General features: G+C 40.2%; 1 protein-coding gene across 1 annotated transcript; it reads right to left on the reverse strand.

The window, feature by feature from the left end:
- Nucleotides 1–1239: 1239 nt before the first annotated feature.
- Nucleotides 1240–10887, reverse strand: LOC121933649 (keratin, type I cytoskeletal 19-like). The gene is made up of 6 exons (XM_042473632.1): nucleotides 10306–10887; nucleotides 7437–7519; nucleotides 5295–5451; nucleotides 3846–4004; nucleotides 2451–2576; nucleotides 1240–1470 (listed from the first exon to the last, which is right to left on the reverse strand). The coding sequence occupies exons 1-6, from the start codon at nucleotides 10885–10887 to the stop codon at nucleotides 1240–1242; spliced, it is 1338 nt and encodes a 445-aa protein (XP_042329566.1).
- Between the last annotated feature and the right edge of the window lie 1253 nt (nucleotides 10888–12140).

Genomic DNA, 12140 nt, shown 5'->3' on the forward strand with positions numbered 1-12140 from the left:
TACTCCTGAGACGAACATGGCTAAGGTTGATGTGGCTGTCGTTGACTTGAATTAATAATTTTTCCTGCTCTGGGTCAAACAGTGTGGTCGGCTCCTGCTTCTCCTCTGTGACAAAGAAATTAATTCAGATGAATTACACAAGAAGCTCTTCAGTGGATTCACTAATGGAGCACTGTGTGAACAAGACTTATGTTGGCCCCATATCCTTTACATCATGAAACAAAAGGTAGGCAAAGTGCATTCTTTCAGATGTTGTTGGATTAAAACTCCCACCAGCCCTAGCTAAGAGAGAGGAAAGCTGAGAGGTGAAATCCAACAACATCTGGAGGCCCATACTTTGCCCACCCAGATAGTGGGGTGGGAGGGTCCATGTTGGCGGGGCAAAGAATCAATCATTGGTTTCAGTATGAAACTTTATTTCTTCAGTGAGTCCACTCATGGCTTTCACCCATGGTTTAAAGAAACTATCTGGAGTATTGAACACTGTCCCCTCTCCCACTAAGAGTGCTCAATCTGTTGTGGGGACAAAGGTTACTACTTTGGATAGTTCCTTTAAACCATGGGTAAAAAACATGAGTGGATTCACTGCCTCCACTGACATGCAAGCTAAGCTGCTGCCACACTGAAAAAATAAAACAGTTCTACATCACTTTAACATCAGTGGCCCAGTGCTATGGAATTCTGGGATTTATAGTTTGGAGGGGCACCAGAGCTCTCTGAATGGGAGAGGCTAAATATTTCACAAAACTACAAATCCTAGAATTCCACAGTATTGTGTCATGGCAATTAAAGTGGTGTCAAGCTGCTTTATTTCTGCAATGCAGATTGGGCCTTTGTGTTTGTGTATTTTAAATATGTAGATAAAACATGTGTACGGTTGCTGTTTTATGTTTAATAAAAAATATTTTTAAAAAGAAAAGAAAAAGTACTTCCTCTGATGATTCATAACAATGTGCCAAGAGGACTCCCAGGAAGGAAAGACATTTCTTTGGGGCAGTGGGAGCTATTGCTTTCCATAGCAGGGGAAATAGTGGAGTCATTCCAGACTTTAGTATGAACTTTAAATGTGCTGTCCAGACTGCTGAACCTGTTTAGAGGATAATGTTCAGTACTTAGGGCATCTCTTTTAAAATTCAGATATTCCACTGACATGGAAGCCATCACACACCACTGCCTCAGGAAAAGGAGGAAAAAGAAACTGCAAAGTCTGGTCAGGGTTTTGGCCCATCTACACCCTACTTACTCATGGTTTTGCTGCCATTCTTTGAGCAGGCTGCGGTAGGTCTGAATCTCTTGCTCTAGCCGTTTTTTGATATCTAGGAGGTCTTTGTATTCTCCATCCTGACTCTCCATTTCCAAATGCAGCTCTGCCAGCTGATGCTCCACGCAGGAGATCTGTTCCTGTATTTCGGCAAGCTGGGTATGGAAGCGACATTCTGTTTCAGCCAAAGACATGTGCAGTGCATCCCTCTGTGACAAAGAAGGAGAGAGGAGAGAAAGTAACACTGTCAAGTGCTTTAACTGTGCCTGATGAATGAAATATCTTTTGAACCAGAAGCTAAGCAGAAATCAGAAAAGATAAGACCAATAAAAAGTAAAGGTTACTCATTCTATCTATTTATTTATTTATTAAAATACACTGGGCTCTCCACAGTCATAGTTAGGGATGGAGTTCGGATGCAGGATGCCTGAGAAAAGTGAAAAGATGCAAATAAAGAAGCTGCTGATCAAAAAGCCCTGAAGCTTCAACCCTGTAAGCCCAAGCTCCACTGCACCACTGGCCATATCCCCCAAAAGCAGCACTACCAAATTCCAAGAAGTAAAAAGGGCACGGTGTTGTTGAAGTTAAAGAAGAATTGGATATGATTAGCATTGAGCTGGAGGACTCAGCTACATGAGTTAATCTCAACTCTCTAAAGCAGGTGTGGAAAGAGTTTCAAATCCACCAGATGGGACCTAGTAGAAAAGAGACTGGAATCTTGTTGATGCATTACAGCAGTGGAACTATGACAGTGTCAGTGATGGAGATAGATTGGAAATGACTATAGGTGTAGTGGCCATAAATGATGTACTGTATGACACTGGAGAAACAAGTTGCTTGGAGCCATCGGATTTTGTCTACCTTCCCATGCCAGTGCTTGATAACCTTCCAAAAAGTGCAACTAGCATCCTAGCTATGAACTCTGAAAACTCCTGCATGTCAAGTCCATATGCTGAGTACCAGAAATGAACAGAATTCACGGTCCTTCTAAAAGGAAATTGTTCCTGGTTTACCCAAGCTTTCTTCACTGCAGCAGTATAATTTAATGGGGAAAGGAGTCATCAGGTTGGTGCTGTTATTAAAATTGCAAATCACCTTGAGATCTACCAGTGGATTCTTCACTCAAAGATTTCTCTAAAAACACAGCAAGATACAGCAGTAAGATGCTATCAATGCCAGTATTCCTTACCTTATTGCATTGGGCTTGTAAATCAATCTCTAAGACTTGCAGCTGGCGCTTGAGATCCATGACTTTGTGGCTGCCATCTTCAACTTTCTGACTACTGGGGCAGACTCCCAGGTTCACCTCCACCAGCTGAAACACACATTAAACATGAGGATTTCCAGGACTTTTATTTATTATTCACTGTGCAGGACAGGTATGTTTGACTTTTGTATTAACAATACTTTTGATGAAGGAGAACATACAGAATGTTTGGTGTCTATCTTAGGCTGCATCCGCACTGCAGAAATAATGCAGTTTAACACCGCTTTAAATGCCATGGCTCAACTAAAAGGAATCCTGGGATTTTTAGTTTGTTTTGACATAAGAGCTCTCTGATAGAATAGCAATAGCAATGGCACTTATATTTCTCTACCACTTATCAGTTAACTCAGCACTCTCGAAGTGGTTTACAATCTGTAAGCCAATTGTTCCCAACAAGCTGGGTACTCATTTTACCAACCTACGAAAGGATTAAAGGCTGAGTCAACCTTGAAGCCCCTGGGATCACACTCAAAATCTTGTGACTGAAGTACTGGCATTTAGCCACTGTGCCACCAGGGCTCCTTAAGAAGGCTAATATCTCACAAAACTACAAATCCTAGAATTCCATAGCATTGAGCCATAGCAGTTAAAGTGGTGTCAAACTGCATTATTTCTGCAATGCAAATGCAATCCTAAGCCTTGCTTGCACTGACGAGGATACTATGAAGGCAGCTCCCCAATGCTGCCACAACCTCCACAAAGCATGAGCATCTGCTGACTCGCACAATGTATTCCCTGATGCCATGGGTCTCTCACTTCTGAGGTTGTCTCGTGATGACCACTTGGCTGGGCACCTTTTTCTGACCTTAGAGCAAGCGAATGGTGATAGTGGTGGAAAGGGTGAGTGGCTCAGCAACATCCATGCAGGCAGCCATCCCAGCACGGGAACTGGTGAAGATCTAGAGTACTGTATGAGACAGGTTTTTAAAATTTCATTTCAAATGTGTTAAACCCTCATTCTGATGTTGAATGTGCCAGACATTGTTTGGACTGTTTGCACTTGAAAGGGGTTTGGACCATGTGTCATCCAAACAAGATGTTGCCAGAACAGGGGTGGGGGACAGGCCTTTTAACCCATGCAGACAAGAGCCTAGTCTTAAACATCAATGTATGTTCTGATATTTTTTTAAAATGAAAGTTTTGTTGCCTGAATATATTCTGCATTTACTGATATATTTGGTCATTGTGCCCTCACCAGCCATGAAGATGGGCATGAAACTATATATAGTCCAGTACCACCACTGCTGTTCTTGCCCCTTCCCCCATCAGGTTCCCCTCTTTCAAATTTCACTCCTCTGAAGGGGCTGCAATCTTTACCTTGCCTTCATACCACTGCTCAACCTCCTTCCGGTTTGACTCTATCATTGCTTCATACTTGTGTCTCATCTCCTTCAAAGTTTTCTTCAGATCTGGACCAGGGCAGATGCTGACTTCCATATTGATGCCATGTAAATGTTTTTGCAGAAAAACTAATTCCTGTGAAATATTATTAAAGGGTGGGAACATAAGACCATAAATGTAAGAAGAGCTTTGCTGGATCAGAGCAATGGCCTACTTACTCTAGCATTCTGTTCAACATTGGCCAACCAGTCAGGTGTGGGAAGCTTACAAACTGGAGATTTGTACCCTCATCTGTGTTTGTAGCGGATTCATTCCCTGATCAGACCAGGTTTATTAGAATGAACCAGACTTGGTATAGATAGTTCTCCCCATGTTTTCTTTCATGTGTCCAGGAAAGCTAGAAGAGTTGGCTAGTGGCCTTGAACAGGGAAGGGACTGTGGAGAGCCAGCATCTTTCAAGTATCTGAGGAGCCTACATTCATACTTCCATGAACTCCAAGACTCTAAACACATCATCTTCACATTAATGTTTTCCAGCAACTTGCATACAGGTGCATAATGTCTCTAACACTGGAGGCAATGTATAGTTATCATGACTAGCAGCCACTGGTAGCCTTGCTCCCCATGTATTTGTCCAGAATCTGTTTAAACCTGTGTCATCAGCCAACACTATACCATGTGATAGAAATAGTTAATATCAACAGTTTATGCACTTTCTGAAGAATTCACACACACACACACTATTTGAAGAATATTATGGCCTGTTACAGACAGGCCAAAATAAAGCTGCTTCAAGTCACTTTGGAGGTATGGTATTTCAATGATACATGAGTCCTAAGAGTCTGGAAGCTTCACCAAAGCTGCACTCCAGTCCTTAGGACCGGAGTGTGGCTTTGGTGCGGCCTTTGGACTCTTAGGACGCATGTATCATTGAAATACCATACCTCCAAAGTAACTCGAAGCAGCTTTGTTTTGGCCTGTCTGTAACAGGCCAATATCATTGTTACTAGATCTTTGCTGCCGTCTGGTTTGTTTCCAATCTAAATTTTAAAAATACAGAAACCCTAAACATATTGTGTTTGGCATATTTAAAAGATCACATAATCCTATATGAACCTCTCTTTCCATTAAGAATTTCCATAGAAGTTCTATTGTGTGTTCCCACTATCATCTGGTTGGTTGTGTACGTAGGACAGGGACATCTTGGTTGTGAAACCTAGATTGGTGCTCTCATTCCTTCATGTGAGACATCCTTCCATATTCACCTTTCATTTTAAGTAACGTTGTCCAAAAGGCTCCTTCTGTTCCCCTCCTTATAACATCTGAGTCAAAAAGCAGCCCATATTGTTTCATGTAAACTACAATAAGCAAATGATTGCATTTGATTAGAGAAGTGAGTTATATTGTGATGTATCAACAATATACCTTTTCATGGGTCTTCTTGAGGCTACATAGTTCCTCTTGCAAAGACTTAAGCGCAATCTCAAGGTCAGCCTTAAAGTTAGTGAGTTCATCCAAAACAGGGTGTAATCCATTTACATCAGCTTCCCTCATTTCACGGATGCCACGTTCAGTTTCAAACCTAAATCAACCAAGGAAGAAAGAGCTCTAAGATTGTTCATTAATTAGGATAATTGACTTACTTAAAATACTTAGTGTAGCAACTAAAACCCAAATGCTAGAGATTTTCCTACTGTAATGTTATTGAGGGTAATGAGTACCGGTATGCTCAATTGCAACAAAGAAATATTTAAACCCACCACACATTTTTCTTTTATGCTGGGAGATACCATAATCGTATACAAGCAATTGAGCAAAATATGTCAGTGCTGGGGAAAGGACTGGAGAACAGGCATAAGAAAAGACAGTTGAATGAAAAAATGTTTTAAGCTGGCTTTAAGAATCTTTACAGTTTAACCAAATCCTAAGGTACATATGCAAATGCATTGTAATATACTATGCTCTCAAATGGAGTTCAGTCTTTAATGATACAGAGAATAAACAGGGGAACAGAACCAACAGCCAAAAGGATGTTTGCTTCATTCAGTTCATGGTAAGCCGGCAAAACTTGCGTCATACAGTTCATGCACAATTAGATTTAAGAGGCGTTTTCTCATAGATGGAAGTGACTAGAGGCTGATTTTACTATGATTTATACTGGAACAGAGCTTTGGGTTCTTACATCTTGTCCCAATTGCTGCTCCACCTCTGAGTCCCTTAACATCAAATTAAGCAGAACTAAACATGGCAAGAGAAACGACATTGCTGCCTAAAACATCAGACCTATGTCAATTAAAGGTAATTTAATTTTCCTTTAAAATTAAAAGTAGGTAAATCTGTCAGCTTTGCTTTCTCCTGACTCAGGTTTTTTATGGTTTGTTGTTTCTTTTAGTTCCACTTCTTTGCATAGTGACTGAGTGTTTTGTGAATTTTAGTAAATTCTCTGAAAACTAACCGAAATGAATTTTTCCATTTGCACCATCCCAATTAAATAAGAACAGGTATTCCCAGCATGATGAAGACCATGTTATGCCTGCCAGCCACATCATAATTAAAAATGAAGAGTTTCTCCGAAAAAAGAAGTCTGAATACACAAGGATTTGAGCAATTGAAGCCCTAGGCCTAAACAGATGACTCTGCCAGTTTCATCCATTTTTCCACTCTAAAGAACTCTCATATTCTTTTCATCCTGAATATGAAGAAATGTGTGATTATTTTTTTTAAAATATATCAAAAATAATTCCAAGTGAATATGGATGATGGAGGTGATTTTGCTTGGTCCAAACTGACCTAATTCCCATTTCTAGACTAACATGTGGATTAGGAACAAAGTTGCCTCTCTGGTGTCTCTTTTCTCTGAATGTTATGGTGCAGTATTTTGTTCAACATGTTTATTATTATTATTATTATTATTATTATTATTATTATTATTAAGCTTTATTTATAAAGCGCTGTAAATTTACACAGCGCTGTACATACAATCTTTTTAATTGGACGGTTCCCTGCCCTCGGGCTTACAATCTAAAAAGACATGACACAGAAGGAGAAGGGAGTGGTGGTGGGGAAGGGGCATCTCTAGTAGGATAATACATATAAAATACATAGCAATACAGGAAGTGATTCAATAAAACAGACAACAAAAGAACATCAAATAGCAAGTGACAATTATACAAAATTTCATGTACTGGGGGAAATTAAAAATGTTTAAAAATGCATAGATTCAGAAACGTGGTGTACAAAAAAGTAGATTTTCTTGCCTTTTTATAATAAATTACAGAATTGAACTGCACATTGCTCTTTCATAGAAGCTTGGCTGGGATAAAAAATACTTGGAAGGACCCAGAAGACATAGGTATGGACCCATTCGTTCTACATGACATGATGCCTGTTTTCATCATTATTTGATATCTCCTCCTTTTTTCTTTTTTCTTTTTGTCTTTGCTCAAAACCTATCGCTCTTCCCCAACTCAGTCAAAGTTTTCTGCAATTTATATGGAAGATTTATAACATTTCAGTAATTATTTAAAGGAAGGAGACATTTGTTATCTGGTGCAGAGAAATACATACTTCTGTCTCATGTCATCTAGGTCCATGCGATGGTTGTCAATCTTGAGAAGGATCTTATTATTCTCCAAAGTGGTACGAATAATCTGAAGAGGGAATTGGGAGAGAAAAAGATCTGATTCACAGATGTAACACAATAGGATGTTACAGTGGATTCTATCATTCCAGACTGCAGTTAGAAAATCCTCACTGTTTAAAGCTGCCATGTGTTAGTGGGGGGAAACCCCACAATATGACTCCTTGCAAGCAAAAGGAAACAAATATATAACCATCTTAAAGAATTAGATCCTATCCCCACTCAGACACTGTTCTACTAATTTTCAGCTTGCAGGGATTGGTTTAATGCAAGGAAGCATTAAAATGCAGTCTGCAGTGGTCTGCACAGTGCTACCATATGAGAACTCTACTGCTGCATTCCAATGTCCCACTGCATTTGTTAACTGGACTACAGACAAAGGAATCAAATGGATGCAAAGTTCTGAACATGTATACCAAAGTCAACAGGATACCCAACAAGAGATCTTATAATAAACTACAAATCAAAACAATAATTTAAAGTTAAATGCTGATAATAAAACAATAGTCACCAAGTGACACTTGCAGCTTGCTTTAGCATAGGAATAAAAAACATGGGGCTCTCCAGATGTTGCTGGACCAAGCTTTCTTTTTCGTTTTCCTTGGCTATGCTGGCTAGAGTTGCATCTTAGCACCTCTGGAAGAAGCATACAACATTATATCCCAGGCACAAGAAGCAAGTAAATTCCCCTCTCCACTCAAATTCCTTCCCATGAATTTTCCTTCCACAATTCTGGCTTCCAAAACTCAGCCATTGATTTTGATGTCACTCATTCAAAAGGTGTTCATTCAGAAAATGTTCACGAATGGTTGATAGATCTGTTTTTCAAGTGTCAGGACAAGAAGAAACCTGTACTGGTTAAAATCTTCACTCTTCAGGACTTATTCTGTGAAAAATTCACATATTTTAGCACAGGAAATAGCATTATCTTCAGTGGAGCAAAGGCTGTTTCTTGTACCACAAGCACATTTTGCACAGAATAAGTCACAAAATATGAATAAACTTCAAAAAATGTACAGACCAATGGGGATTCTGTTTTGATCTTCCAACTGAATTACCATGGGTGGAAGACAATGGAATGCGACACAGTTCTGTACTAGCTGAGAAAAGGACAGAAAATGTGATAGTGCTCACTCCAAAGCTCTTCTACTATGGCTCTTTTTGTCAAAACTCACTCCTTCTCTGACAACCTAAAACCAGTGGTTTGATTATCAGCCATGCATCAACATGCTATCAGGTGTCTCACATTGTAGCACAGATTTTGAAAGGAAATATTCAAATACACTAAGGTAAATCTTTAATTACTTAACAGAGATGTAGAGGACGTGACCTATCAGATGGTGATGGAGTAGAACTCCCATCATTCTTGACCATTGGCTCTGTCTAGAGTTGATAGGAATTTGACTCCAACATCTTCTGGAGGACCACATCTTCACACCCCTGATTTAACAACACTTATATACTGCTTAGAGAGCCAGTTTGGTGTAGTGGTTTGAGCATTGGACTATAACTCTGGAGACCAAGCCTCGAATCCCCACTCAGTCATGTAAACCTACTGGGTGACCTTGGGCAAGTCACAATCTCTCAACCTCAGAGGAAAGCAATGGGAAAATCCACTTTGAACAGATATTGCCAAGAAAACCGCATGATAGGCCCCTCTTGGAGTTGCCATAAGTCAGAAGCAACATGAAGACACACAACAACAATATACTGCTTAACATGATATATCAAACTAGTACAGTGAAAAATATTTAGAAATGCATATATAATCATATACAATATATAAGAACAAATGGAGGAAGGCATGCAAAGAAAATTAAATTATTTTGTTTAATAACAGGTTGTTGTTATTGTGTGCCTTCATATTTCCAGCTTATGGCAACCCTAAGGCTGCCGTATCACCAAGTTTTCTTGGCACACTTCTACAGAGGGGGTTTGCCATAGCCATCCTCTGAGGGTGAGAGAGTGTGACTTGCCAAAGGTCACTGAGTGGATTTATATGGCTGAGCCGGGATTTGAACCCTAGATTCCAGAGTCACAGTCCAACGTTCAAACCACTAGACCATGCTGGCTCTGGCACAGAACTACAGTGTTCCATAGGGGATGGAGTGGTAGCACTAAGTGCCCTTTTTTGAGTAGCCACAAGATCAATCTGAAGAGCATTGGATTGGATTCCCTAGAGATTGAAGAAATGCATACAAATGTCTAAGGTTGAAGAGTTCTCTTAGATAATTTGAATATTCTTTGCCATGTAGGTGGTGCTTCTCTATAGTTGTCCCAACTGCATGAGCACAGACAGTCACAAGAATCCTTCCATGAACTCTGTACACTTACACATTTACAAACATGAATACACCTTTCAAGAGCAGGGCAGATTCTATTAGACGTCATATTATTCCTAAATGGTTGTTGCTTCTCCCTCCTGGTTCTCTACCTGCAGTTCACCATGAAATCCAGTAGCAAACAACCCCCCACCTGCTCACACTGCCAAATTCCAGTGGTGGCTTGCTTTTATTTTGGATGATGTGCAGAGGGGACTTTATTGGTGCAAACAATTTGCTGGGCCCCCCAAATATCCTATAGGCCATTCTTTACCTGGTGTGAAACAAAGGGGAAAACCTACGACCGTGCAGAAGTTATTATGACTACAACCACATCACACCAAAGAACAGACCATGATGTATGGTACTAATCGGAGTTGGCCTCAACATCTGGAGGGTCACATATTCCCTACCCCTTCAGCTACCACAATCCCTTACAATTATGGGCATAACCCCAAGTCCTAGGCCCCCCTACCTGGTTTTTAAGTTCCTCAATCTGTCGGTAATAGTGGCTGTAGTCCTTCAGTTCACCAGCAAGCCCTTGCTTGAAATAGAAATCCTTGATCTGGGATTCAAGGGCAGCATTTTCCTCCTCCAAGCATCTCACTTTGTCTATGTAACTGGCCAGACGGTCATTGAGGTTCTGCATGAGTACCTTCTCATTGGTGGAGGAGAAGATGATGCCACAGGTCAAAGGGACTCCACCTAAACCACCTGCACAAACTTCCACTAGCCCATCACCATATCCAAGTGGAGGGTAACCACCATGGCTGCCCATGAGGCAACTTCCCGTACTCATTCTTCTCCCACAGCCACCACCACCACCAATAAATGCACCACTACAACTGCGACTTGAAAAAGTACCCTCGCCATTTGGGAAGCCAAAGGGGGAGCTACCCCCAACAAAGCTTCGATAGGACAAACTGCCTCTATCTAATAAGCCACAGGAAATGTCGTGGCTGGAAGAGATAGAAGAAGCCCTAGTATTTCCATCAGAGCCAAGACCGGTTTTATTTCTGCCTGCAGTTACTGGAATATTCTGAGCACAACTAGTCATAGCAACAGCTGTATTAGAGGCATAAGTCAAAGCACAAGCCCAAATGCAAAGCTTGACACTCAACCAGAGTGTACCATTGATACTGTACAGATGTCAATTTATATTTTTTTGGGTATGGGTGTCACCGCTGGAGGTTGATAAAGATTGCTGCTCCTTGCAGGTTTAGTTCCAGCTTATCTTTCCTGTAAGGAAGAAGGAAAAACACCCCAGTGGCAATTTGCCTCCAGATACCCCAGAAAGCAGTCAGCTTCTTCACACAGCATCTGCTCCTGCTTTAAAAATTGCCACAGCATAATTATTACAGTTGCACAGAATCATCAAGATTTGGGGTTTTGTTTTGTTTTTTGGTTTTTGGTTTTTCATCTGAAAATCGGAAATACCAATTTTGGTATTTGCTGAACTCAGCATTTGCTTTGGCTTATAAGGGCCTGGTTAACATTTGGATGAATTTTAAATAGTTTTTAAATGGTATTTTGCTGGTTTTTCAGGCTATGTGACTATGTTCTGGAAGAGTTTATTTCTGATGTTTTGAAAGCATCTGTGGCGCATCTTCAGATAATTTTTTTTTTAATGGCCTTTCTTATGGTATACAACCAGTCTTGGCCTGAGAAATTTTGCTGGATCAGATTTAAATCTAGGTGAAATACTAGAAGAAATAATGAATGGTTATTCCTGATTGGAGATGGAGAAACATGAATGTTTTGATCTCTTCTACATTTAGGCATTTTAAAATCTCCATCCTGAAAATGAAGGAATTTGTAAAGTCTGGTAATTGTTTCAAATGGAAACTGAAATGAATATTGTCTATAACTTCTTCTGTAATATCCTGTAAAATCTAATAAGAAGTTATAGACAATTACCTTATGACATTGCAGACAAGCATACATTAGTAACTGCTGTTTGGGAACTGATTCTACTACCTTCCCAGGCTTACTAGTGGCTGACCTGTTCTCACATTTAAAAAAATAATAATAAACCCAGTTTAAAATACACATGGCACAAGCATGAAGAAGACTATGGCCCCATACAGACAGGCCAAAATAAAGCTGCTTCGGGCCACTTTGGAGGTATGCTATTTAAATGATACATGCGTCCTAAGAGTTTGGAAGCCATGCCAAAGCCACAATCCAATCATAAGGACTGGAGCGCAGCTTTAGTGCAGTTTCCGTATTCTTAGGACACATGCATCATTTATTTATTTATTAGCTGTCTCTTGTTTCAATTTTTTGTAAGCCACCTTGGTCCTATGCTGA

This window comes from Sceloporus undulatus, chromosome 6 (genome assembly GCF_019175285.1).
Source record: "Sceloporus undulatus isolate JIND9_A2432 ecotype Alabama chromosome 6, SceUnd_v1.1, whole genome shotgun sequence".
Classification (NCBI taxonomy): Eukaryota; Metazoa; Chordata; class Lepidosauria; order Squamata; family Phrynosomatidae; genus Sceloporus; species Sceloporus undulatus.